Here is a 26,250-nt window from a genome sequence, read left to right on the forward strand (position 1 = left end):
GAGAGAGACAGAGCATGAGCCAGGGAAGAGCAGAGAGAGAGAGAGACATAGAATTTGAAGCAGTCTCTAGGCTCTGAGCTGCCAGTACAGAGCCCGACGCGGGGCTCGAACTCACGAACCGTGAGATCATGACCTGAGCCGTGCCTATCATTCTGTTAGGTTTTGACACACTCTTTCTATTTCTTGTGCTCTATTCTTGCTTCTCAAATTTTATTTGTGTAAGAATCATCTGGACCTTTACTGGACATTCACTTTAAGAGTACAGATTCCTGGGTCCCAACTGCGGTAATTAGAAATTCTGATTGTGTCCGACGTGGATGAGGACCAGATAGTCGGCTTCCAGTCAAACCCAACATTAATCTGAAATTAGGTGGTCCATGGAACGCAGTTTGAGAAACAGATTTCCAGTTTAGGGCTAAAAATAATTATGCAGAATAGCCTCTGAATTAATATAGACCATGTCAGTATCTAAAAAAAGTATAAGGTTTATTAGCACGTGTTGACATAAAACCTTTTGTAGTTTTTGTATAATACTTATTGTCTGACTTTTAGTACAAGTGAACGAGAAGGATTCAAGATTTTATCAAGGACATTAATCTTTAAAAAATGAGAACTGGTAGTGTTTTTCAAACTCAGAAAAACATCAAAGAATATCTAAGTCAACGAAAGGAAACCGTATATTAGGTCATCACAAAAGAGCCCTAAAGCAAGGAGGGAAGAGGGTTATTCTAGGTCCTTGAAAAGGCAAGGAGTTAAAGAAACAAGGGTTTTTTTTTTTTCCATTTTTTTTCTTAAGAGGCCATTAAGCATTCTTTCTCTGGTCATCGCACATCTGCCCTGATGACTCAATAATCCAAGTTCCTTCCTGAGTCTGTGAAATCCCTTCTCCAGGACTCAGAGAAAGGCGGAGACATTTGGGCACCCGGGGCTGGAATCTGGTTCACGTTCCCTAGCCGGTGCTGGGTTTCTAACAGCAACACGCTCAAAGTTGTTTTCAGTCATATTTTATATCACATATCCCATAAGCAGCAGATAGATATTTTTGTCCTGTGTTTAAACCTCCCCGAATCAAGTAGGTAGGAACAAGTGACTGAAGTTGCACAGAAGTGGGGTGGGTGGCAATGAGGAGAAGGAACGTGACTCTTCTTACAGTCAAAATAAAACTTACACAGGTGGTTTCTGAGCGACAAAATCCTGACTTACGAAGAAATTTCCTTTCCTCTAAAATCATAACCGCCAACATATGCATACATGCGTATGTACAGCTGGCTTCTCACATATCCTGTCCACCACCTCGTGTCTATGCCCCGGTCACCAGTGTGGCAAATTGCCCAACGGATGGACCTCACCAACTTTCATCCTCATCTGGGGAAGCACCACCCTCCCCTTTGTAACTCAGACAACTACCTACTCGTACTCATGTATCTTTTCAACCTTACCTCCTTCTTCATTTTTCTATTTTCAAATCTTTTGAAAAAATCTCCCACCTTTCTCCTCGCTCTCCAGCCCCTCCACCACCTTCTATCCTCATGTTTTCATTTGCTTGTTCATTTGAAATGGCCTTAGTCATGGTTGGGAAGCAATAGAACAGGGCTGGTGACACATCAGTGCTGGAGAAAGAGGGAAGCAAAACATCTTGAAATGAGGTTGTCATGATAAAGAGCCAGTGCTCAGAAACCACAAAAATCTTTGAAATTGCACCGTCATCTTCTTCAGAATCTACAGTATCTCAATCTCATTACCTTCCTCTAATGAAATCTGCCTTTACCAACCTTTCTGCTGAGACACAACTTCTTATTAAACTTTATTTAGGTATGTTTAGCCTAGTTGCTGGTATTGCTTCCGTGTTTTCTCTCCTGCAACTATATAGCATTTCAGTGACATTATAAAACTTCTGCGGGGGTGACCCAGAAACCCAACAATATAACATTGTTCTAATCAGTTTTCGGGCTGAGAAATGATCTCGCAGGAATATTGAGCTCCATATGTGTCTGCATAGTGCTGGGCACGTATAGGCATTCCACAAGAAGAAGAAGTTATTTCATTGATTTGACAAATTGAGGACAAATGGGAATTGTATGTCACTGAAGCACTCTGTCCCTGAAAGATGTGTTTATGGCAAGAAGCAATGTCACCACTGTGTATGATTATGATTTTCCAGAAAAGCCTCTGCAATTCATCGTCTTTTTTTCTCATCTTAACTCCTCCAGCCGGGAGATGATACCCTTTGCCTCTGCCTAGACGCAACCCACCTGTCCTCCAGGGTGCCCTTCCAGAATGCCTCCCCTGCCGGCTCCAGCCCACAGAACTTTCCATGGTAGGGGCTGCCACTTTCTACATTTTCACTATGTGCCAGGACTATGCTGAGTGCTCAAAAGGCCTTACTTGCCTCCTTCAATTCTCATTTCCTAGGAGGTGAACACTGTCATTATCCCCATTTTGTTAGAGAGGAAATTGAAGTGGACAGAAGTAAAGTAACACATCTAGAAAGTGGCAGAAGTACCCCAAATCGGGATCCACACCTTCTTCCTTGAGCACCTGATCACGCTGCCCTGTCTGCACCGTCTGCCCGGTATGCTTGATGTGCGGTAGATAACGCACACACACACAGCATCAGATTTGATTGTTTCCCTTTTCCAGTGTGTTTAGCTCTTTTGCTCTCTTGGCCTATATACTCTTCCATAGTCAGCGTTAAGGGCAAGGGTCTTTGGCCTGATTCTGCAACTTCTGTGTGCCTCCCTGAGCCCCAGTTCCGGTAGTGAGGATCAAAAGAAAACAATCCTCAGACCGGGGTCGCCCATGGTGACAGTGCAAACAGCTTCATGTGTTAATGCTGTTCTGACACTAAATCCACGGTGTGGCTAAGAGGTTTCCTAAAAATTCTGCTGGGATTCCAGTCTGCTCTGCCATCCATGCTTGCCCCTTGGACTTGACTTAGCCAACACCCTCTCTCTCTCTCCAACTCATCAGCAAACTTGAACGCTTCATGTCTTTTCTCTACTCTCCAAAGTACAAGGACTTTTGCCCCTGAGTGGACCTGGCAGTGGTCTAATCACTGCTGCCAGGGAAACGTGGAGTGGGCTACGAATAATTGTTCATTCTGCTCTGAACTCTCCCTCTGACCTCCTCCTTACTCTTGCCTTTAGGCAAATCCTACTCCTAGCCTCAGTTTCCTCATCTATCACAAGAGAGGATAAACTAACTGGCCTCTAAGTCTCCAGCCTATAGCTAAGGCTCTTAGAGGTCTTTTTTTAAACGAGGAAATCCCAAGCACTAAGCTGTTGTCCCCGGCATTATTTACTGCTCCTCACACCTTCCATGATTGTGTTTTTCTGAAAGTGCGTGTGTATGAGTGTTTGTGTGTGTCTGTGTTGTATGTGTGTCTTTGTGTAAGTGTGAGTGTGTATATGTGTGTGGGTTTGCCTGTGACCGAATGAGGGTGTTTGTATGCATCTGTGTGTGACTGCATATGGGTGTGTTTATGTGCATCTTTGCGTAATTATATACGAGTGTGTATACGAATATTTTTGTTTTGTATGTATCTGTGTGTGTGTGTGTGTGTGTGTGTGGACATTCGCACAGGGTTGAAGCCGCTCAAACCTAAGTGACAGGGAAAGAGAGAGAAGGTCCAGTCACCTGTACCTCTGGGGAGACCCACCCACGCAGGGCCCACCCGAGGCGGGTGAGCTAGGCTCCCTACTAGGGTGCCGCCCTCCCGCGGAGAGAGCCAGAGCCTGGAGGCCGCCTAGCGGGCGGGGCGGGGATATGGGCGGGGCGAAGCAGGGCGGTGGGCGGGGATGTGGGCGGGGCGAGACCGGGCGGCGGGCGGGGGTGTGGGCGGGGCGAGGCCGGGCGGTGGGAGGAGATGTAGGCGGGGCGAGGCCGGGCGGTGGGTGGGGCGGGCGGCGGCGGCGGCTCCGGGCATGCTCCGCCGCGGCGGCTGCAAGCGGGGCGGGTCGCGCTGGTCCCCGGCCGGCCCGAGCGGTGGCGGCGGCGGCGGCGGCGGCGGCGCGGGGCAGCATGAGGGAGCCGCTCGGTAAGTCCCGGTGTGTCTCGCCCCTCCTGACTCCCGCCGCCCATTTGGCCCGTTCCCACGGCGCTACGCGGGCCTCGCCCCCAGCCTCCCGCGCGCGCCCCCAACTTCTCCAGCCCGGACGTTGCTCCGGTGCGAGCCTCCCCCGGCGTTGGGGGGCGTCCGCACCCCCGCCCCGGGCGTCCCACACGGTGCCCGGCCCGGCCGCCGCGGGCCGCACGCCCGCAGCCTCGGGGTGAGGGAGCGTTCGCTTTTGCTGGGAGGGGGCGTCCGCGCCCCTCAGGTGCCCAGCCCGGGTGCGGGACTCGCGGGTCCCGCGCCGAGGGCCGCGGCTGGCGTTAGCGCTCGCTCGGCCCCTTTCGCGGGGAGGGCCCGGAACGGCGGGGGTCGCTGCCTCGGCTCTCGGCGTCCTCCCCGCCGGCCCGGCTCCGGCCAGCCCGCTCTTTCGCCTGCGCGCCCCGACTTCGCGGACAGCACCCCAGGAACTGACAGCCGCTGCTCAGAGTCTCCGAGGTCCTCGGTTCCCACGGTGGCCCCCTACCCGCCCCCCCCCCGCCCCCCCCCCCCGGCAGTCCGGACCTGCCCGCGGGACGTTGGGAGCTCGTTGCCGCGCCCGGCGCTCCCTGCTCGGGTCTCCGCCCGGCCTTCCGCGCCCACCGCTTTGCCGGGTCAGGACCCGGGATTAGGGCGCTAATCGCCGCTGCTTCCCAGCAACTGCCCGGGGCTGCCTGGCCTCCCCGGCTGCTGGTGGTTAAGTTGGGGGTGGAGGGGGGGATAGAAAAGGGTGGGAGAAAGGAAAGAGCCCCGCCTGAGAGTGCTGTAAATCTCGTTAATCAGCTCGTTTATGGGATCTGGAGCCTGCCTGCCTGCGCCGGGTCTTCGCACTTGGATCTCCTGAGTACCCCCACCCCACCCCCGTCGCCATCAGTTCACCCTAGAATGCCCGGGTTTGCCTAGATGCCCTGACCGCAGTGAGGTTCAGCACCGCTCTTGGTCCTTGTCACTGGAGGTAGCAGCCCAGCCCCCTTGGGTTCCTCTGGGGTTTTGAGAAAGGAGCTGTGATTTCACTACTGGAAAAAAGAAAAATGAGAACTCCTCGCCAGCGCGACCTGGTCATGCCCCATTCCTTGCTCATCCGTGCTCTCTAGGAGCAGAGGACTTTGGGGAAATAGCTTAGGCAGATCACCCTCCCTTTCCCCCTCCCAACACACACACCCTGCCACCCTCACGGCCATCCCCGGCATCTCCTCCCTCTACCCCCATGCTCACCTCTCCCTCCCTTAGTCTAGTTGCCTGGCCTGTCTTAGGGAGACGGATGGTGTAATGTGGACCACACAATTTCAAGGGTGTGTGTGTGTGTGTGTGTGTGTGTGTGTGTGTGTGTGTGTTGCATCTTCAGGTCTTCCTTCTCTGGCTTTTTGTCTTTTCAGATTTGCAAAGAACAGACATCTAGGGATTTGAGATGAGGGTTGGAAGATGGGGTGGGAGGGGTCAGGCTGCCCGAAATACTTAGGCAAAAATGGCAGACTCAGTATTCAAAACTGAGTGGTCACAGGCTATGCAGGTAAAACTTCAGGAAAACAGTGCCTTGAGTCAGGCAGTTTTAGAAGTTAAGATGACTGGATTATGGCCCTTTGGCAAGGCAAGCGTGTATAGTGTTTTGGAACTCATATGCGGATTCTATTTCAGGAGAATTGTGATGGTTTTCATGTGAAATTGGGAATTTGGTAAATTCATGTGGTTTTTCATAATGTTGTGTGGGTTTGAACTTTCTATTTACCTTGCTATTAGGTGTCTAATTCTTAGCCACCAACTAAACAGGCATCCTGCAGGTCCCTAACTATTACTCTGGGGAGGCAACTTGTAGCAAACAGTTTTCACTCCCACAAGAGTGGGTGAGCAAATATTTGTTGAACAGAGGCCTTAATCTGCTGGGCCTTCCTCCTGGCAAACTTCACCCTGTGCTCCAGAGAATGGAAGGTCAGGCCCTTGGCAGGCCCAAGAGATTTAAGGGGATTGGGTGGGCGGAGAAAGCCTGTGCCAGGAAAAAGAGAAAAAAAAAAACAAACCAAAATTTTTTTGTCTTTCTACCTCCTTGGGTTATAACTTAAAGTGCCTGAGTGTTCACATGCTCCGGAGGACTTGACAAGCTAATCAGAGTTAGCTAATAACGCATCTGAGTCGTCACAGACTCCAGAGGCATATGGCTTCTTGTTCAATAGCTATAAAATGTAACTGGAGGGGCGCCTGGGTGGCGCAGTCGGTTGGGCGTCCGACTTCAGCCAGGTCACGATCTCGCGCTCCGTGAGTTCGAGCCCCGCGTCGGGCTCTGGGCTGATGGCTCAGAGCCTGGAGCCTGTTTCCGATTCTGTGTCTCCCTCTCTCTCTGCCCCTCCCCCGTTCATGCTCTGTCTCTCTCTGTCCCAAAAATGGATAAACGTTGAAAAAAAAAAATTTAAAAAAAAAATGTAACTGGAGATTGGAGGTACACAAGGAGAGTAAATAAGGACCGGTTTTCCATTTAAAAAAAAAAACACCCAAATCTGAAAAGATCCTTGGACTATAATTTTTTTTAAATGCAGCTTAAAAATAAACTAGAAATGCTATCAGTAAAGACAGCCCAGAAGTCTGTGGTTCCGCCAAGTTCCCATTGTCCTTGTTGGAGAGTCCTGTAGTTTGGGAGGACAGTAAACACCAGTCGTGCTGTAGGAGTCCAGAATTTCTCCCTTAATGAGCTTGGCGGGATTTCACGCTAATTAATCTAGAGAGAGTTTAGAACACAGAGTGTTGCGTTGAAACAATTGTTCTGTTGTGGTTTTGATTTTGATAAGCGAAGACTATGCCTCTGAAATCCTTTAGGTCTATCGTTGATCCCATTACCGCTGTTTCTTTTTATTTATTTATTTACTTACTTTTTTGGTAACAGATGTTGTTTTTCACCTTTTGGATGGGAAGGGTTCTCTCACTCATTAAAACCTTGCTGCTGTGTTTTGTTACAAGAGCTTACCAACTTAAGGAGTGCTGAGGGACACTTACTTGGTAAGGCCAGCAGCCTGGGGCGGGGCGGGGGGGGGGGGCAGATGGGTCTCCAGTACTTTGATATATCCTTTAACCACTAACATTCATGTAAAAAATACAGGAACTGCCCTGATACTGAAACGTCAGTTATCTTGATTTAAATTTGTGGTATCTTGTTTAGAATTTGGACTGTTACCTTTACTTTCTTTAAATATATTCTCCAAAAACTTTCTATAGATAATATAGTTGGGCACAGGCAGCCTAAACTAGTAAAGATTAATTATTAGACCATGAAATATCCTTGTAAGTTGCTGCTTGTTGGTGATCTCTCTGTAGCTTACCTGTAAGCTTGTTTCTTCTGTACGTAAATGAAAGAATGAAGAGACACCAAGATACATTTCGAAGAAGAAGAAGAAAAAAAAAAAAGGAGAGTGAGAAAGCAACTGCATGTATACAAAGAATAGGAGAGATAGAAACCGAACTGTTGGTGGTTATCTCTTGGGCACAGTGGGGTTACTGGGAACTCTTTTTTCTTCAACACTGAATTTTGCAGCGTTTACTTCTAGAATAACTTTACATGACTTTTGCAATTAGAAAATAATTTATGAGTTTTATGAAATGATTTAAACTTTAACATTATTATAAAACCTTGGCTCTTGTGTTCTCAAGATATTTTCAAAGAAAACTAGTGTGTTCTAAGTTTAATAGACTATTCCAGGAATCTTTACATGTGGAGTTTGACATGCATGTTGGTAGTGGGATTAAATTCTAGTCTATTGTAAGTTTTATGGTTATTTTCGCAAATAGCCAGAAATTCCAGAAGATTTAAAAAATCTTATCCAATTTCACTCCTTTTCTTAATGACTACTAATCTTTCAGAAATGTTAATGAGGTACTTAGGGTCTCATAAAAAGGGGGTGGGGTCACCAAAGCAATAATTGTGTGACCGAACATAGAGGTGAAAGAGAAGACGGGAGCTTGTGTGTGTGTGTGTGTGTGTGTGTGTGTGTGTGTGTGTGTTCACTCAGGTCTTGGGGGAAAAGACAAAAAAGAAGTTAGAAGAGATAATATTTATGAAAAAAATAAAGTGCATAACATTTGGTACTTTGTTTCCCTTGTCTCTCTCTGTTTTGGAATCAGTGCCTTAACACCGACCCAACCCAGCAAGATTAGCATTCCAGAAGTCCTTTTGATCTGAGACCCAAGTTTTCCACCTCCTTTTTTTTTTTTTTTTTTTTTTTGTCACCCTAAAGAAACTTAACTCAGGAATGGTTGCCATACTGAAATTATTACTTCACAGATTAAATATGCTTTTTATGTGGAGAAGATTTTAACAACTTGAGTGCCCCGACAAGAGCTGGTCATCACAGTATTGTGGTATGGTAACAACAGCGTGTGAGCACTTCACCGCGCCAGAGCTTACACTGAAACTGTTGAGTTCTTTCTTTCACTAAGATGGAAAAGAGAAATGGCAATCCTATTGTTCATAATAAAGTACATAGAAAGCAGTAAATATCCATGTGTCAGTTAGCAACGTGCTTCATCCTGCTGTTAGGTCTTAGCTATTTACCTCTTGTTTAAAGAAAGTACTTTGTTATATATTAATCATAACATTAGACTGAAAAGTTGTCAGTGGAAGAAGTATTTACAGTGAACTGCCAACAACTTGAGGGACTAATTACATCTTAAATATGGAATGTCAGTGAACACAACTGAGAAGTTTTAGGTTTTCTAGAAGAGTAACAATGTCTAATCAAGACCTTTAGAATGCTGTTTTGTAATCTTGTATTAGATTTTTATCAGCAGAACATGTAACTTTAGGCTTCCTGGAAACAGGTTAAGAAACTCTGTAGCAGATAAGACCCATGTGCCATATACTAGACCCTTAGAACCTTATGTAATGTATTGCTCATTTATTTTTTTCTTCAGTGTTTCTTTTCATTGAGCCTTCCAAATACGTAATATATTTTCACAGATACATTTTCCTAATCCTACCTAAGAAACTGTTCTTAATTGTTCTTCTTTCTATCTGTCCATCTATCCATCTATCTATCAATCAAGTAAACCCTACCCCTAACGTGGGGCTCGAACTCAACAAGCCCAGGATCAAGAGTCACATGCTCTACTGACTGAGCCAGCCAGGCACCCCTAAGTTGTTTTTTTTTTTCTGATGGTGAGATCATATCAAGTTAAAGTACATGAAAGTGTCAGCATGTGGCCATTTTTTCCTTGAAAACGGCATTACTTCATATGGCTCTACCAAATGCATTTCATGACAGGTCACTGTAAAATACAGTAAAATATAAATAAGAACATTAAAAAAAAAAAAAAGCAAACCAGAATAAAACACCACTGTTGACATTTTGATATGTTTCCTTTTGGTGATTTTTCTCCTGTGTGTGTGTGTGTGTGTGTGTGTGTGTGAAATTGCTATTGCACTGAATGTAGGGTTTGTATCCTGTTTTTCTGTTTAACGTGGTACCATGAGCATTTCCCTGTGCCATTGTATATCTGAAAACATAATTTTATACATGTGTGTACATATTCTAGTCTACTGTGTGGATGCATCAGGGTTTTGTTTTGTTTTTTTAACCATATCTCAAGTGGACATTTATTTGGCCTAATTTTTTGTCATCATAATTGAAACTCAGGTAAGTCTCTTTATAGAAGACTTTGTGGGTATCTCTGATTATTTCATTAGGATGGATCCCAGGAAATGAGATTATTAGACTTTCAGGTTTTTGAAGATTTTATAACATATCACTTTTAAGAAAGGAAATACCCATTTACACACAGATACTTCCCCCCTCCCCATTCATACACCCCCACAAATAGGAGAACCCTTACAGCTTACCATGCCCGTACCGACAAATACTGCCTTCTGGAAACTTTGATAATTTGACCAGTGAATAATGGCATTTGGGTTTAATTTACGTATCTTTGATTACTGGTGAGAGTGATCATTTGTTTTACATTAAAAAAAAATTTTTTTTACATTTATTTTTGATAGAGACAGAGCACAAGTGGGGGAGGGGCAGAGAGAAAGAGGAGGAGACACAGAATCCAAAGCAGGCTCCAGGCTCCGAGCTGTCAGCACAGAGCCCGACGCAGGGCTCGAACTCACAAGCCGTGAGATCATGACCTGAGCCGAAGTCGGACACTTAACCGACTGAGCCACCCAGGTTTCCCAATTTGTTTTACATTTTTAATTGGGTATTTGTCTTTTTCCTTTATTTTCAGTGCATGTTCTAGGCAAACTTTAAAAGGAAGAAGAGTTTTGGTTGATCTCATGAGCTTATTAATAGTTTTATTTCATTGTGGTGGGGAGCCTTACAACTGTAAATACGAGAACAAAAACTATTTTTATTTTTAAGGCTGTAGAGGGAGGAGGAACTGGTACCTGTTATGAAATAACATCCATTTGCCAACGTCTATCCTGGTGATGAGCCCCTAATCGACATACTACAACCTAGACCATTGCATCTGCAAGGGAGGGTGTTGGCTGGCCTTGTGTCTTTATGTTCTTTAGTGCAGCCCAGTGCCTAGCACATTCAGTGTAAAACAAGTGTCCTGACCAACCTACGTTGGAATAAGTGTGCAACACCTGCCCTCCGGGACCCCTGGGTGGAGAGTTGCTGGATGGTGTACTCCATGGCCTCAGCCCCCACCCTCTCCTCTTCCTCTTCTTCGTGTGTGACCATTTTGCTCAGCTCTCTTGGTTGGCCTCTATGGGTGCTAATGGGGCCAAGGTCAGAGGTTCTGTCTTCGTGTGACCTATTTAGCTTTGTTCCGTGTCATGGCCACAAGCTGTACCCTTTTTACTGTGGCCAGCTGACTTAGAAACACATGCTGCTCATCACAAGGGTGAATAGGCTAGAGAGACAGACAGATTTCTAGAACGAGAAGGACTCCGAAGAACCTTCAGAGAAGACTGAAGCCCAAAGATGTTCCCTTCTTTTGTGCAGTGTCTCACGCTCAATTCAACACAACAGATACATATTGAACAACATGGAGAAACAGAAATTCATCCCTACAATGAAGGGGTGGACAGCTCTCTGCTTAAATGCTAATGGCTAATATTGAATAGAACTTAGAAATCTACCACAAAATAAGATTAAGTGGTCTCATTCCGGTTTTTTGGACAGGACAAATAATCTGATAAAAATCCACTCAAAAATGATTTGGAGAAAAAAATTTATGGGACTGGGTTGGCTAAATTAAAATCAAATTACCTGTCATCTTCTCCAACTGATAAGTTATTTCTGATTTCCGCATTTCTCTTAAATGACCATTATCTTAGTCACCAAGTAAGACATTGCACTTGTTTTCTTGAAAATTACTTGTATTACTCCTTTTCCCCCATCTCCTCTGCTACCAGCCTTGCATGTTACAAGAGAAGAGACATAACTGCTCGTCTGCACGTCTGTCTGTGTTCTAACCACTTTAGTTGTCCACTTTCCCACCATACTGATTGTCAGGCACACTTTCCCCTGCTCGCCCAGACGCTTTTGTGGTTTCCCCTTGCCCAGATGAAGCCCAAATTCTATCAGTGTTGTAGATAAGAGTGACTATTTCTAGATCGATAGTTTTTGTTTTAGAATTTAGGTGGCTTTTTTTTCCTTGGAGGTTACTCACTCCTCTCCCATTTACCATAGCTGTAGTTTGTCTGCTTCTCCAATTCACACAACAGGTTTCACGATAGCTCTGTAGGAGCCTGAATCCAAAAATGACCAAAGAGGGCTCCTGAAGGTCACAGAGCAATGACGTGATCTATGTGTGAATGAGTCCTATTCCTGGGCATTGAAAATTAATACAAACACTGCCATCGAAACCTTACAGTCAAGTGAGGCATCAGGCCTTGTGGCTGTGTGTGAGTATGTACATATGTGTGTGTGCCCTGGTGTGTATCGGGAAAGAATCCTGTAGAAGAGCCATCTTAACCCAAGAGAAGAAAGGAGATTTTTTTTTTTCCTTTTAAGTATAGTTTTGCACTTAAAAACTTGTTTTTAATGTTTATTTATTTTTGACAGAGCGTGAGTGGGGGAGGGGCAGACAGAGGGAGACAGAGAATCTGAAACAGGCTCCAGGCTCCGAGCTGTCAGCCCAGAGCCCAACGCGGGGCTTGAACTCACAGACCGTGAGGTCATGGCCTGAGCCGAAGTCGGATGCTCAACCGACTGAGCCGCCCAGGCGCCCCTAGTTTTGCACTTTAATGTCACCATGCCTTTCATTTTTCCTTGTTTATATTTATACAGTATTTGGTAAATTAGGAAACTTCTATTGTCATCAAGGAAGGAAATTTAGATGGGTAAGCCTAAAATAGTAGTGAGGGCTTTGAAGCTAGACAGACCTGTGTTTGAACCTCCGATCTGCGCTTACAGGCTCAGGCCCTCAGCCTCAGTGTTCTTGTCTGCAAAATGGAGACATCTGTAGCTACCTTAGGAAGTTTGCTGGGAGCATAAAATGAAATAAAGTGTGCTTTCTCTCTGAACATGTTTGTTCTTATGTTAAATGTTTCATCTGTGTGAATGCTATTTAGATATTCACAGAATGAAAAAAATAAATATTTAAAGTGAGCTCATTTGTCTCTTGTGTCCTGGCCCAGCTGGTGCCAAAAGTCCCCTCCTTCCCTGAGATCTGTCCAGGCACCTGCACTGTCCTGATCCCTCTTCCTAGATGAACAAGGTAATGAACCAAAGTAGGGAAGGAAAACATTTCTTAAATGAACTGGCTGGACAATCACACTTACAGGGTGATCTTACAGTGCAGATCTACCTTGAGGTGGATTTCAGTCTTCCTTCCAGAAGCTTCCTTGACCCCTTGAGACTGGGTTAGGGTCTCTTCTGCCTATTTTCCTGCTGTCTGTACAGCAGGATAGTAAGATTCTCAAGGGCAAAGTATGTGTCTTATTCATTATACTTTGAGTGTCTGGTGGTTTCTAAGCACTCAGGAATTGTGCTTCAATGTTTTGGGCTCTCCAAAGTACCACTTACTCTTCTAAGTGACTTGGATGGAGATCGAAATATCCATTCCCAAAAGATGAGATATGTGGGTGATATAAAGCAGGTTTGGCCTTGGAAATCAAAAGTCAGATCCCAAGGGATACAAGAGGAATTAGGAAATGGTCTAAACTTCATGGCGAAAATTAACTAATATGAAGTCTTTCCATAAGGCAAGTAGTAACCCTTCAGAGACAAACTAGAACCACGGTAGCATGATAAATCCACAATCTTGGATTTACGTGGTGATTTATACTTTTATATATCTTTATTTGGTCCTCAAACAGTCTAGTGGCACGGGCAGATGGGAGCATTGCCATTTCGCAGATCAGGAAACTGAGGTTTGGTATAGTTAGTGACTTATTCCAGGGGTCATAGCTGGGGCTGGGTGCCAGCGGCATTAGCGCTAGGATTAAAAGGATCACCCCTGATACTTTGTTACTTGAGCCATACCCATACCTTTCGAAGTTGTTAAATCCAATGCTATAATAATTTACATTTATGGCAAATTTTGCTGTGTATTTGTAGTTACAGCCACCCTGTGAGTCGGTGGGTGGGTGATCAAGTTAAATACTGTTGATTTAGAATGCTGGGATCTCAGGATCAGAAAGAGACTTTAAAAGGGACAGCTTTTTTCCAGTTCATTGGATGCCTGTCTCCTCAGCAAGCCAGCTCCTCTAACGGTGGCCGCTGTGACTGACGTGTGATGGGGCGCTTGCTACCTCTTGAGGCAGCCCATTCCGTCTGAAGTAGATGAGGATGCTAAAGACAGTAAGCAGAAGGTGACAGGGATTGGAAAACCCATGTAACTGTTCCCAGATCTGTCTCAGGTGGTGTTTAGCATGGGTGGAAATGAGGTGGAGGCCCAGGGGAAGAGTCGGGATGAGAAGGTGAAGAGTGTCAGCCCAAGGAGAGAAGTCCTCGGGGATCGGGTGGTGGCTGGGACCGCCCATTTGGGTTGTGGGGCTTGCGGGTCATGCCCGTTGCTCTTTGTTCTCCCGCACGGCTCTAGGCCCGGTGTCCTGAAGCTGGCGTGCGTTGTAATCCCGCTCCGCAGAGGCAGCTGGCCTCCGTGAGGCAACACAAGTCCGGAGTTTCCAATAACCAGTATGCTTTTGACCTCACACCTGTAAGTTCGAGTTATGGCTCTTACCTTTTGAATCTTTTTGGAAAGAGGTTTATGGGTCGGCCTGGGTCGTCATGCCACTTGAGGGTTTGTTAAACACAATGTCCACGCAGACGTGACCATACCGGACCAACCAGACCATCTCCTTCCCCATTAGGAAGAGGGGCCGCGTGCGTGTTTGGTGAGGGCCCTCTCTCCTTGCACACTGGCAGGGGGCTGTGCCGTGGGCGCTGCCTGCCCCCCCGTGTCCTGCATGGTACACTTGGCTTTTAAAGAGCCTGACACGGTAAGAGAAACTGAGTGTAATCAGACCTACATTCCAGGGCTTACTGTAGTGCCGACTGTATGTGCGACATGAAGCCAGTCAGTGGGGGGGACCCTCCCCGATCTATGGGGGCCCTCCCTGATCTAAATGCTACAATGAGATACTTGCACCCCAGATCTATATACCAATTCCCTCTCTCATACACGCACATGCAGTTTATCTAGTGAACTCCTAATCATTCGTCAAAACCCAGCTCAAATGTCCTTTTCTCCTTTTGTGCATTCATTCCACAGTTATTTATTGAGAGCAGGCTATGTGCTAGATGCCGGGGGTATAGCACCGCACAGAACAGGGAGCCGCCTTCGTGGCCTTGCCTCTGTGTTCCCGTAGCCCTCCCTGTGTTTGTAATGGGATCACTTTCCCCTGTGGACCGTAGTCCAGTGACTTGCAGTGGAATCCAAGAACACATGCTCGCCTCTCTGGTCCTTCCCTTCCTGTGAACAGCCCAAGTGGTACAACCCCTGCGAGCCGTGCAGCAGGAGCGTCAGGAATGGCTTCTGCTACAGTAACCGCCAGGGCCTGTCAGCCTTCCATAAGACGTGGGGGCCTCGTGGGAAGTGATCGACTTCCCGAGTTCGATGCTCTCTGCGCTGATGGCCGGGACTTTTCTGCCACCGTAACGGAGCATGTGGTGAAGAGCGAGGACGCGCCCGGTCAGCAAAATTGTGGGACGGGCCCCCGTAAGAATTCCCCCGACAGGAAGCACATGTGTCTCCCTTTCACCTGCACACAGGCCGGCAGGCATTTCCTGGCCATTGTTCGCGGGGGCTGCCACGGCGCCGTTTCCGTCCACCAGAGAAGTGGGGCCGGCTCTGGCCTAGCTCTTGCAGGCCTGGCCCGCGGCCCAACCTCCGGGGCCGCAGGGCTGCTCCCCACTAGCCGGAAGCCACGGGAAAGAAGATTCCCCTGGGTAAAAACAAACACGGCCCCGCCTGTTTTACACCTGTGCTCATAGGTAGGTTCCTTCTGTTCCCCCGTGGTCCTGCTGCCCTGGGCCGGTTGACTTGGGGAAGTTGCCCAAGTAGAATTCATCTACCACAGTGGGATTGGGCAGTGGCTCCAAGATGGAAGAGCTGCCCCAGGATTTGTTGGCGAGAAATCTGAGTCTTAAAATTTTCACGTCACAGGGGCGCCTGGGTGGCTCAGTCGGTGAAGTGCCCGACTTGGGCTCAGGTCGTGATCTCGCCGTCCGTGAGTTCGAGCCCCGCGTCGGGCTCAGAGCCTGGAGCCTGCTTCGGATTCTGTGTCTCCCTCTTTCTTTCTGCCCCTTCCCCACTCATGCTCTCTCTCTCTCTCTCAAAAAAAAAAGACAAACATAAAAAAAATTAAAAACAATTTCACGTTGGAAGGGAGAAGTTGGGGATTGTGGAGCGTGCTGGGTGTGCGGGCTTGGCCAGCCGGGCCCGTGGTCTCTCACGATGCGCCCAGAGACCTGGGCTCTGCTCGCAGCAGCCCGGTGTGGCCGCCCCCCAGAGCCCCCAGAGCGCCAGGGTGGATCACAGCTCTGTGCTGATGAGAGATCCGGCTCTGCCCTTTGAGAGCAAAAGGTATGGCTGCAAGATGACAAGTATAATAAGGTAAAGCCGGACACTGGCAGTTTCTCATTTTAGAAACTCAACGTGGTAATTGCAGCTTCCGCATCTGTATTTATTTTGCCTTCACTGCTCGTGCCCGTTGTTTTTGGATGCCCGGGGCAAGGGAATGGTGGACACTGTTAGTCATTTCATTGCTTCAACGCTAGTCCAGACTCTTCTGCAAGAGGCAGCCGGCACAGGGTGGGGTCCCCAGGTTTCCCTCCTCATCCTGCAGAGCCCGTGCCACGTGCACCATCCCCAGTGAGTTAGACGGGACAGAATTTTAGGGGGAGCGATCCCCATTCCTTCATTCGTTCCCAACTGGGGACGAGTTTGGTGGGAGCGAGGGGAGGAGGACGTGTCAGCCGCAGCTCCGGGGAGAGTCGGGCACCCCTCACGAACCCTCTCTGTTGTCCCTTCAGGGTGGGTCCTGCCAACGCGACGGTCCCGGCGGCCGAGCTCCCATGAAGCCAGCGCATTATGTACAGCGTAGAGGACCTCCTGATTTCTCATGGATACAAGCTGTCAAGAGGCATCCCGGCGCCACACGACGGTGACCGCGAGGGCCGCCGGCACGCCAGGCCCCGCACGCGAGCTGGCCAGGGCCTGCTGAATGGGTGCGAGGATGGCCCCGCGGGTCCCCCCCCCAGTAAGCCGTCCCTGGGGAAGGGCCACGTGAGCGCCTCGGAAGACAGCCACCACCTACGGAGAGCCCTCGGGGAGCCCCAGAGCGCTTCTGCTTCTAGAGCTCGTGAGGCGGGGTAAGCTCCCACAAGAGCCCGCCGTTTTCTTTTGTCTCGGGGACTTGGCGGCAGGTGTGCAAGACCGATCCTTCAGAGAGAGGTGGGGAAGGGTGAGAGGGGCGCTTCGTTCCATGGGTTGGGGGGGGGTGCAGGGTTCGCCGCACTGAGCACAGGGCCTGGCCACGGGAGGCCTTCGATGAACAGTGGTCAGCAGGTGAATTCTGTCATGGGAAACCCACGGCATTTTAATACCCACCCTCTGTTTTCCCTTAGAATCTCCTCACGTTGCCTTCGCTAGGAATCATTTAAAAACCCTGGAGAAGCTAGTTTCTGTCAGGCACACATTCCTAGTGCACCAGGCTTCCTTAGTAATTAGTATGTTTCAATATTGCGTACATTACAGAGTTGGAATAGGTGTATGTCCCCCTCCGTGTATGAAGAAGAAAACCTTTCTTCTTGTACATTTGTGTAATTTCGTTGGCTTCCAACCCATCTTTCCCTTGCACACACTGGCCCTAATGTGGGTATCCCATCTGAATACAGCTGCAATCTGTGGGTGTTTTCCTACAACAAAGAAGAGGGCGGGTTGGCTGGGGGGCCGGCGGGGGGGTAAAAAAGAGGGAATTTGGGCAGCTTGCCACAGAGCCGCATGAGAGGGGAGCCCTGTAGCCCTCATGCACCTAGAGGAGTTTCCACCTCATGCACCTAGGGTTTCCACCTAGAGGAGACCCTTGTCATCACTTCATAAAAGTGCGTTTGTCTCCAGGGCTGCGTTAGGACCAGGCTCAGTCTGGAGGAGGAGGGTTCTGCCTCTGTAGAGCAGGTTATGTAATTGTGCATAACCGGCAAGAAAGGGACCAAAGCAACCAGTGGAAGCAGAGGCCTATCTTCAAGGGAAACAAACAAACAAAAAGCCAAGCAAACTTAAAAGGGGAGTGAGTTCGGTCTAAAGGGAAAGAAGCAGGCTTCCATGGTGAAAACTCACCTTTTCCCAGAAAGGATTTTCCATGTGGGTTGACGGCTTTCAGGTGAAGAAGGGAGAGGGTTCATTCTTAAAATTTAGAGCGTTCAGCCCCGTCGTTATCGAGTAAAAGCCAAGGTGATTGCCTTCCACGTGCGCGGTGCAGTGAAAGCAGGCTTATGTTGCCACGTCAGAACCATTTCTCTGGTTAGGGGCAAGGGTTAGTGGCCAGGTTCAGGACGACACCCACAATGGAAAGGGACGTAAAACTGCTTTTATTTAACCTTGCCCTTCAGACTCACACTTGTGTCCACTACTGTCTTGGGCCTAAGTCTCTTTTTGGCCACGTTCCCTGAAAAACACGCCCGCCCTGGATTTTGGAAGAGGCTGCTTTCGGATGAGTTGGCTGAGAATTAGAGAATTAGTGTAATTACCACTACACAAACTTGTGCTGGACTTTGTCCTGCCCTCTGTTGCTTCTAGCTCTGTGCTGAGTATATCTGTACCTTCCACCTTGGATTTCGGGGCCCTGAGGCTGTACCTTGTCTCCCCTTCTTGTGTGTTTCCTACGGAGTTTGTTATGGTTGCTGGATACACAGTGTGTTTAATATGTGCTCGTGGATTCAGTTCTTTCTTCCACTGTTGAGGGGCAGAAGTCCTCAACTTGTAACGAGGTAAAGACTGGGGCAGTGGAATCCCTACAAATGGCCCTTGGAGGCTGTGTGGGGGCTCCCTCAATCTCAGAGGGCTGGATCAGAGATCAGAGTTGGGTCCCACAGTGGGAGGCAGTAAAATCCCCTCTAGAATGCTGTGTGGGCCATGTGGCCCCCACGCTCGTCTACAACTTGCTCAGGACTTTCTAGCCCCTTTGTGCTAACAGGTTTTTGGGGACCCCAGGCACTCACAGCCCAGCCCCTAGGTAGGTAGGCATAATCGGATCTGTAGGCAGTCTTTCTTTCTGTCATGAAAAGTGCTCAGTTCAGTGGCTTCGTGTAGCACTGGGATGTCTTCATACAGACGACCGTGTTCTCGGCAGATCTGGCCATGTCCCCCCAGTTCTGAGGGGGGCTGATTACCTTCTGAGATGTATCTTAGCTGTCAGACTGAAGGTTGCCTTGTAGGGTAAAAACAGAATATGCATACGTGTTCGCAGAAATCCATGCCAGTGCCCAAAGCCTCCGAGACCAGCTGCAAGCCTTCCTGGGTTGAAGTGAAAAGATGTTTTCTTTCTTTAGTAGCTTATAGAGACCTGAAAACAGGAGGCAAACAGAAAAGCAAACAGAAAGGTAGGCAGGAGAATGCGTTTTCAGGAGAAAAAAAAAAAGTGCCTTGAGAGGAAATAAAGAGGTGCTAATCGTTAAAGCCTGAAAACTGAAGAAAAAGCAAACCCAACAATACTTTGGCTTCTGTGAACTCTGAATCTGGATGAGCAAATGGTGCTTTGCCAAATCCTAGCCTCCAGGCTGCCGACCAGGGCAGCTGTGGTCCTGCTGCATGCCCGTCCCACACGGCGACTCTTCTGGGCTGGGCTCCAGGTCTGGAGGGGCAGGGGGGCCCGGGAAGGGCAGGTGGGGCCCCCAACTCCACGCCATCAGGGTGGCTGGGAAGCATCACGAGGGTACCCTCTTGCACTCTCTTAGGAGGGTTGAGGTTTGCCTTAGAGAGTATCCCCCCCACCCCAGGCCAGTCCTCAGGGCCTCATGGACTTCCCAGAGAAGGCGGTGGTCAAAGTGGTTTCCAAGGCCACGGGGGCCAAAGAAGCCTGGTTTGTTTTATTCTGTTAGGAGAGCACGTTAGCAGAGTCATATTTTATAGCCAAAGGACATGAAGCCCAGAGGTCCTCGGTGACTCTGTAAGGGCCACTCGGAAGGAAGCCTGGCTTGGGCCCCAGGCTCCGGGCTGCCAGGCAGGCCAGCGTCTGCTGCTCCATAGCGGTGTCGGGCCCGGATCAGCTCTCCCCAGGTGGGGCCTGTCCCTGCTTGAGAGGGGCCTGCATTTCTCCAAGCTCCTTTCACAGCTGCCTTGTGGCGGACTGGCCTCTCTCACTTCCTTGTCCTCCGCCCTCTCTATGGGCACGAGGGGATGTGCGGGGATGTGCGGTGGCTCCTAGGGCACAGCTGTGTCCCTTTCCTGTCTGGGGAGCTGCCTAAGGAATGCATCCTGTCGTATCTAATCTAATCTAATCTAATCTAATCTAATCTCCTAGATTAGATACGTGTGCACAACGTGGCTTCTCTCTGTGATATTGTCTGTCATCTGGGGTGTGGCTTAAACATCAAGACTGCCTTGGGAGCATGATCGCGCTTCTTCCTTTCCCTCGCGAATTAACATCATCTTACAACAGAGTTTCTTATGTAAGGGCTGGTTATAGCCAGTAACATGAAGAAAAAAGAAAAAAAGAAAAACCACAAATATGGAGCCTTGACTAGATTTCCAAACATGCAGGATGCATGTTTCCCAACTTGGCCGAAGAGGCTGTGCTTTGAGCTTGCACTGTTACCGCAACAAGTGACACGGAGATCCCGACACGGGCAGAGCATGACAGTTGTGTCATGTGGGGAGCTGAAGGAGCTGCTGGCTTGCTGAGAAGCTCTTGTACTCAGGTGGTGCAGACGGGCCCAAGAGTCACTTCCTGCTGGTACACACGTATCCGAATTAGTGAGGAGAGAGCTCCCTTCCAAAGCTACGTGCAGGGTGTTGCACTGGGTCCTTGACCCCCTTCGCCTGCAGCGTCACCCCCCATCTCCGTATGGCCCTGCAGGCCTCCTTCTCCACGCCTGACCTGCCTGCCCTGTGCCTTCTCGTGCTTTCAGGGTGCCAAGCGCGCGGGGCCACCGTGTGTTCCCCAGCACTAAGCCCTGCCTAGAAGCACCCGGGGCCCTCCTCCCACTCCCCTTGGAAGCCCCACCCATCAGTTTGGTGGCTTCTTCAGCTCTCCCAGTCGGAATGACTGGCTCCCCGGTGCTCCTCCAGGGTTGCCACCAGCTTCCTGAAAGCTGACCTCATTTCTGATTCACCTCTGGTTTTGCTAAAGCCTATTAAGGAATTTTGCACTTATTAAAACACTCAGAAAAACTTCTTTTGATAAATTGGATGAAACCTAGTGCTTTCCACGCCAAGGCAGTTGTGGAAGTGCTGAGCATTTCGGAACATTGGGATAAAGCGGGATGGGAAACGGAGGAGGTTTTTCCAGCGGGAGGACCTGTGTGAGGCTGGGGGTGGGGAGGAAGGTTCCACTGTGACAGGGAGGGGCACTGGCTTTCCGCGCCGGGCAGCTGAGGTAGCAGTTTTGACGGCTTTGTCCACATGCCAACTCCTGGGGGATGAACAGGGAGGGAGGGAGAAGGAAATGCGAGTCACAGACTCGGCCAAACTCCCACTAGGCCGAACGGCCTCGGTGGTAAAATTCCCCTCCTTTGTAGATTCTGTGGGTGCAAGAATCTACAATCTAGCCCACTTGAGTGAGACGGGGCAAGTTTTCGTGAGGCCGTACTGGGGCGGCTCAGGGCCCACAGCAGGGAGGAAATGGAGCCTGGCTGGGCCTTGCCGAGGTGGGAATGAGAAAACTAGGAGCCAAGGCTGGTAGTCAGGTGACTTCTCTCAGGGTTGTGAGTTGTTCCCCTGGGGGGCGCTTTCACACTGGGTCCCACCTTGTCTCCTGTCTCTGCATCTCCCCGCGCTTCTGCTCCCTCCTTTGCAGACCGGACTCTTCCCTTCACTGATGGTCCCTGCTTTCCAGTAACTGGCTCACAGTGACTTTTGTTCCGCTCTTGCCTCTATGTGACGGTTTAGCTCCAGACGGCCCTGGTGACTGCCACCCATGTCTCTTACGTTTTTGAGACAAGGAATCAGTATTTGGCCTTGGTTGGCACATCTCAGCCCTGTCCCATCCATGGGGACAGGGAGCAGGGGCTGATTAGGGGAAGGCAGGGTGGACGGGGAGGAGGGGATAACCAAATGTGGATGTCTGACCTTTACCTGCCCTCGATGATGGGGCTACGGATGAGGGAGGTGAGTGCTGACCGTGTACCCCAAACCTGTTCTCTCTTCACAGGCCATTCATTTAGTAACTCTAGAGATTTGGCATTTCCCCCTTAAGTCGGGTACTCCAGAGACCTTCCCCTAATGCTAAACCACTCCTGAGTGGTCTCAGTTGGCAGATTGTGACGATGGAGATGCCGCAGGCTTTGCACGGACGTCACTCCCGTGGTACAGGAAGAACCTCACAGGCAGCGTCAGGTGTCCCTGCAGAACTGATAGGTTCATAGCTGGAAAACCAGGAATGTCCTAAAACTGCACAGACTGTCAGCATTCCACTTATCAAATGACTTGGTGCCAGATTTTTCTTGTATCCTAATTTTTGCCATCTAACCAATGACAGATACTTCTAGAGCACGTCCTACGTGGCATCTCTGTCCTCCCTCTGGCAATATGGAAAGGATGCTTCTGAAAGCTTACATTTACATCGGTGTTCAGAGACCATAAAGAGAAATATTCTCTAGTTCGTCAGTTTGCACGCACTTTAGCTATTTGTGCACCTACTGTGTTCCAAGCCTCGCTTGCCAACACACGCACACGCGTGCGCACACCCGGGCACAGACACGCGCACGCACGCCCGCACCTGCCAAGATTAAGGAGAGAATAGAGGAAGTGGGCACGGGAGAAAGGCTGGCCGTTATCTATACGTGGAGGAAACTGCGTGCTTAAAATGTAAGTAGCCATAATTGAATAATACTTAGCTACCTTTAAAATATGTAAAAGACTGTTATCAGGCATTCACGGTTTCCTTACTGTGTTTCCTCTGAGAGACTATAATCAGAGGAAGCTGTAAAATAACTTAACGTAGCAGAAGTTTGGATCTGAAAGCCATACCATAATAGGTTCTTCTCTGCTCAGCCCCAGGAATTCTGGTAAAGATGTTTGTCAGTTAACCCTGAGAATAACTTGTAATTCTCTCTTGTCATCAGCAGCAGTCATAACCGTGTAGAGACATAGCAATCTAGAAGAGCCTCTGATGTGGCGGTCGGGGGCCTCATCTCGGGAGGTTTATATTTGATTAGCAAACGTCCGTTCTAGATGGTGCTCCTGGGTATGGCAAACAGTCACTTTTCAGAGGCTTTCTAAGCTGCTGTCCAATCATATCCTGCTTATAATGGTTTCCCAAGAAGGAATGCTTCAAGTTTAACGTCTGTTTCTATATCTCTCTTTGTCTTTATGAAATTACATTTCCACAAACGTTATTTGTCTTTTAGCTGCTTGCTTCGCATCCTAATTATTAGGTGTTGTTGTTTTGACCTCTTCACAGAGAAAAGTGCCAGCCGTTTGAGCTGGTGAGCTCATGAACACACGTGAAGAGGCAGACCCCTGGTTTTTCCCATGGTCTTTTCAAGAACAAACCCTTCTTCTGGGGTGCTTTGTTCTTGTTGTTAGGCAGTGCAACCTTTCGGAAGTGCCTGGAGCCGGCCCCCTCTCCTGCAGACACTCTCAGGGTGCTTTCCCGTCCGCAGTTCTTCCCAATAAAAAGCAGGAGAGGAGACTTGTGGAAGAACAGAGACGAGGATGAGGAGGTGCCTCTAGAAGAAATGGGAAGACTCCAGAAGCACAGTCTAGAACTTCATTTGTCTTGGTAGCTGGGCCTCCATCGAGAGAATTGTGAGTTGCGTTTCTTCGTCAGGTGGAGAACCGGGTTCGTAAGGAAGCCAGGACATTTCCAAGTGAGAGGCACTGGATGGTAAGGATGTGAAACCTGGGTCCAAGAAAGCACTGAAGTTGGGTCTTCAGTTCTGGTTCACTTTGTTTCAGAGATGATGATGCCTCTGAGTTCTTGACGAAGAACAAAGAGCCTTAGACCAGAGTCTAGCTGAGGTACTGACAAGTACTTGATGTACATGACTGTGGGATCAGTGTCCTTATCTGTCTGCACAGAGAGCCGACTGCTTCCTCCTAGCTCCTTCTGGCTCCGGTTTACCTTCCTTGGTGGCTGCCTCCCTCACTCTTCACTGTCGTAAGCTTCGCTTCTGAGGCACAGAGTGCTCCATAGACCGCCACGTGAGCGTGGGGGTGCCGACAGACTCGTGAAAGGGAAGTGAGGAACTCGGAGTGGTTTGTTTCATTTCATTGTCGATGGCGGCAGTGTGTGGATTGCGCCAGTGAAGACATTTTACCTTGGTGAAAGAATATCCCTGTTAAAGAGAAAATAGGAAAATACTGAGCCAGTCTGCTTCACCTATTGGAGTTATGTGCAAAAAAAGGGATCAGAGCTTGCTCTTCCTGCTTTGTTGTAATAAACTAAATATTGGTTTTGTTCGACATCATCATTGTGGAAACGGGTGTAGCTTCTTCCTTAGAGACCAGCCATCACCGGAGGGGCAGAGTCTTGTTATGACAGTCAGCTATATCATTATTTCCTGTTATTGTGAAGGCCCATTGATTACAACTTCAAAAAAGACAATACGGGCCGAAAATAATCATCACATAAGACAAACACTCAGTTCTTTCTCTCTTTCCTTTGTGCCCCTTACCTCCTTCCTTGATGTGAGGAAAAGAATTTCAAAATTATCTACTCTGCTGAGAATTTATTTTAATTGGGTTAATAATAGTAGTGATTGTTTAAAAAAAAAACCAAGGTCTTATTGTGTGTCAGGCACTCTGCTAAACAGTTTAAATGCATTATCTCATTAAGCCCTCCCAACAAACCCAAAAAGGAAGGAACTACTCCCGTCCCTTGAGTATAAATGAAGAATGAGAGGCAAAAGCCAAGCGAAGTATCTTGCCGAAGGCTCTGATTGGAAAGCCCGCGCCCGGGCCGGGGGCTCACGCTCCCTGGCGGCTTGCCTCACTCTCCCCATTGGCGTACTGAGAAGTCCAAAGCCACCGACGCTCCCGTCAGCCCTGTCGACTCCGAGTAGCCCTCCCTGGGGGGCAGGCACGGGTACACTGGGCTCCCTCCGGCCTGACTGCAGGCCCCATCTCTTTCCCCTCTGCTCTGCCTAAGCCCTGTCTTCCGGAAGCTCAGACACGCATCAGAAGGTGATTAGGAACCAGCAGTAAATGCAGCCTACCATTCTTGCTGAGACTGAATTTTTGCTAAATAGTGATATGCACCCATAGTGTTTCCAGAACAGCCTCGTCTTTCCTGACTGATCTTTACGGTAACCTTCGTAGGTTAGGCTTAATCTTCTCCTGACTCCTATTTCCCCTTTCCAAAATTACCTTTTTATTACCCTGTGTCAGAGGGTTACTTACCCAGTATAGTGTATCGAATATACCAAGGCACACTGAAAAATAAAATTGCAGGCTTCCGGGCCCAGAGAGCATTAAGAGCAAATTCTGTAGCAGCAGATGGCTGACCCTCTCACGGAAACATGGCAAACACCTCACACGGGGCTGGTGAATATGAGTCACTCTGAAGAGATGCCCCAACGCCTCTGCCAATCTCCAAAGAGAAGAGCTTCTCCCTTGAGGAGTATGAGGCTCCTTAAATGACCCGTTCCACCTTTATGCTCAGACTGTGCATCTGGACTAGGGCATGGCTTTTGAAGGGACAGAATTGGCACAGCTGTCCCCTGGTCCAGGACATGCCCACTGGTGTGGGAAGGCGGTCGGCCATACTGGCATCTGCTAGGCCAGCGGGCGGGCTTGCTAACTGGAAGAAATCACTGGACCAGGAGACCACTTGGGTGGAACCTCCCACCCTCCATGCAGGCCTCCGAGGGAAGCCCAGTTGGCTAGACTTTGGGGGCTGCTCATGGGGAACCAGGTTCGGGATTTTGTTCACGGAGGAGGGAGGGCATCTCTCCCACGCCCTCCCGTATCGACACAGAGCTAGGCTGTAGTGTGCCTGGATGGTAACAAGTTGGTGCAGCTGAGGACCGTGGGGTCAGAAGGTTATCCTGGAACGTGTGAAACCATGGTTGAAAGTCATGTCAGAGGGGCGACCTGGTGGTTCGGTTGCTTAAGCGTCCAACTCTTGATTTTGGCTCAGGTCACGATCTCACGGTCTGTGAGTTCGAGCGCCGCGTCGGGCACTGTGCTGGCAGCCTGGAGCCTGCTTGGGATTCTCTTTCTTGCTCTCTCTCTGCCCCTCCCCAACTTGTGTGCATGCTCTCTCTCTCTCTCTCTCTCTCTCTCTCAAAATGAATAAATAAACTTACAAAAAGTCATGTCAAATATTGCCAATCTATGTAGGCTTTTACTTTTTTTAAAAGAAGGACAGTATTTTCTGTTGTGGTTGAAAAGGAGTCCTGAGAGCACTAATAGAAATGTCTCCGGAGGTTTTTCATCATTAGCTTTTATTACTTCAGTGAATGGGTTTGCCTGTTTTCCTTTAGACATGTTGTTTTTCACATGTTCACATTTCAGATATGTCCCAAGCAGTTTCTTATCAGTTGTTTCGTTGCTATCATGTCTCTTTTCTGTGATAAGGCATGGAGCTGTTAGCAAGTGTAACTTCTGTCTCACCTCGGTCCTGT

At 48.7% G+C, this 26,250-nt stretch overlaps 1 protein-coding gene across 3 annotated transcripts in view; it reads left to right on the top strand.

Annotated features, from left to right (window-relative positions):
- The first annotated feature begins 3,974 nt into the window (after positions 1 to 3,974).
- The window catches only part of JCAD (junctional cadherin 5 associated), a 40,288-nt gene continuing 18,012 nt past the window's right edge, over positions 3,975 to 26,250 (top strand). The window contains exons 1-3 of one of the 3 annotated variants that reach the window (XM_047065596.1): positions 4,006 to 4,036; positions 14,063 to 14,179; positions 16,498 to 16,836. In XM_047065596.1, coding sequence (XP_046921552.1) covers positions 16,556 to 16,836 — 281 coding nt within the window. In that variant the 5' untranslated portion in view covers positions 4,006 to 4,036; positions 14,063 to 14,179; positions 16,498 to 16,555. Of the gene's footprint in view, positions 4,037 to 14,062; positions 14,180 to 15,074; positions 15,457 to 16,497; positions 16,837 to 26,250 lie in introns of those variants that run through there. The other 2 variants (XM_047065597.1, XM_047065598.1) reach the window with 2 other exon arrangements.

The sequence above is a fragment of the Lynx rufus genome, unplaced genomic scaffold, assembly GCF_022079265.1.
Source record: "Lynx rufus isolate CCGP_SWC_20201006 ecotype Redwood Valley unplaced genomic scaffold, mLynRuf1.p SCAF_7, whole genome shotgun sequence".
In the NCBI taxonomy this organism is placed as follows: Eukaryota; Metazoa; Chordata; class Mammalia; order Carnivora; family Felidae; genus Lynx; species Lynx rufus.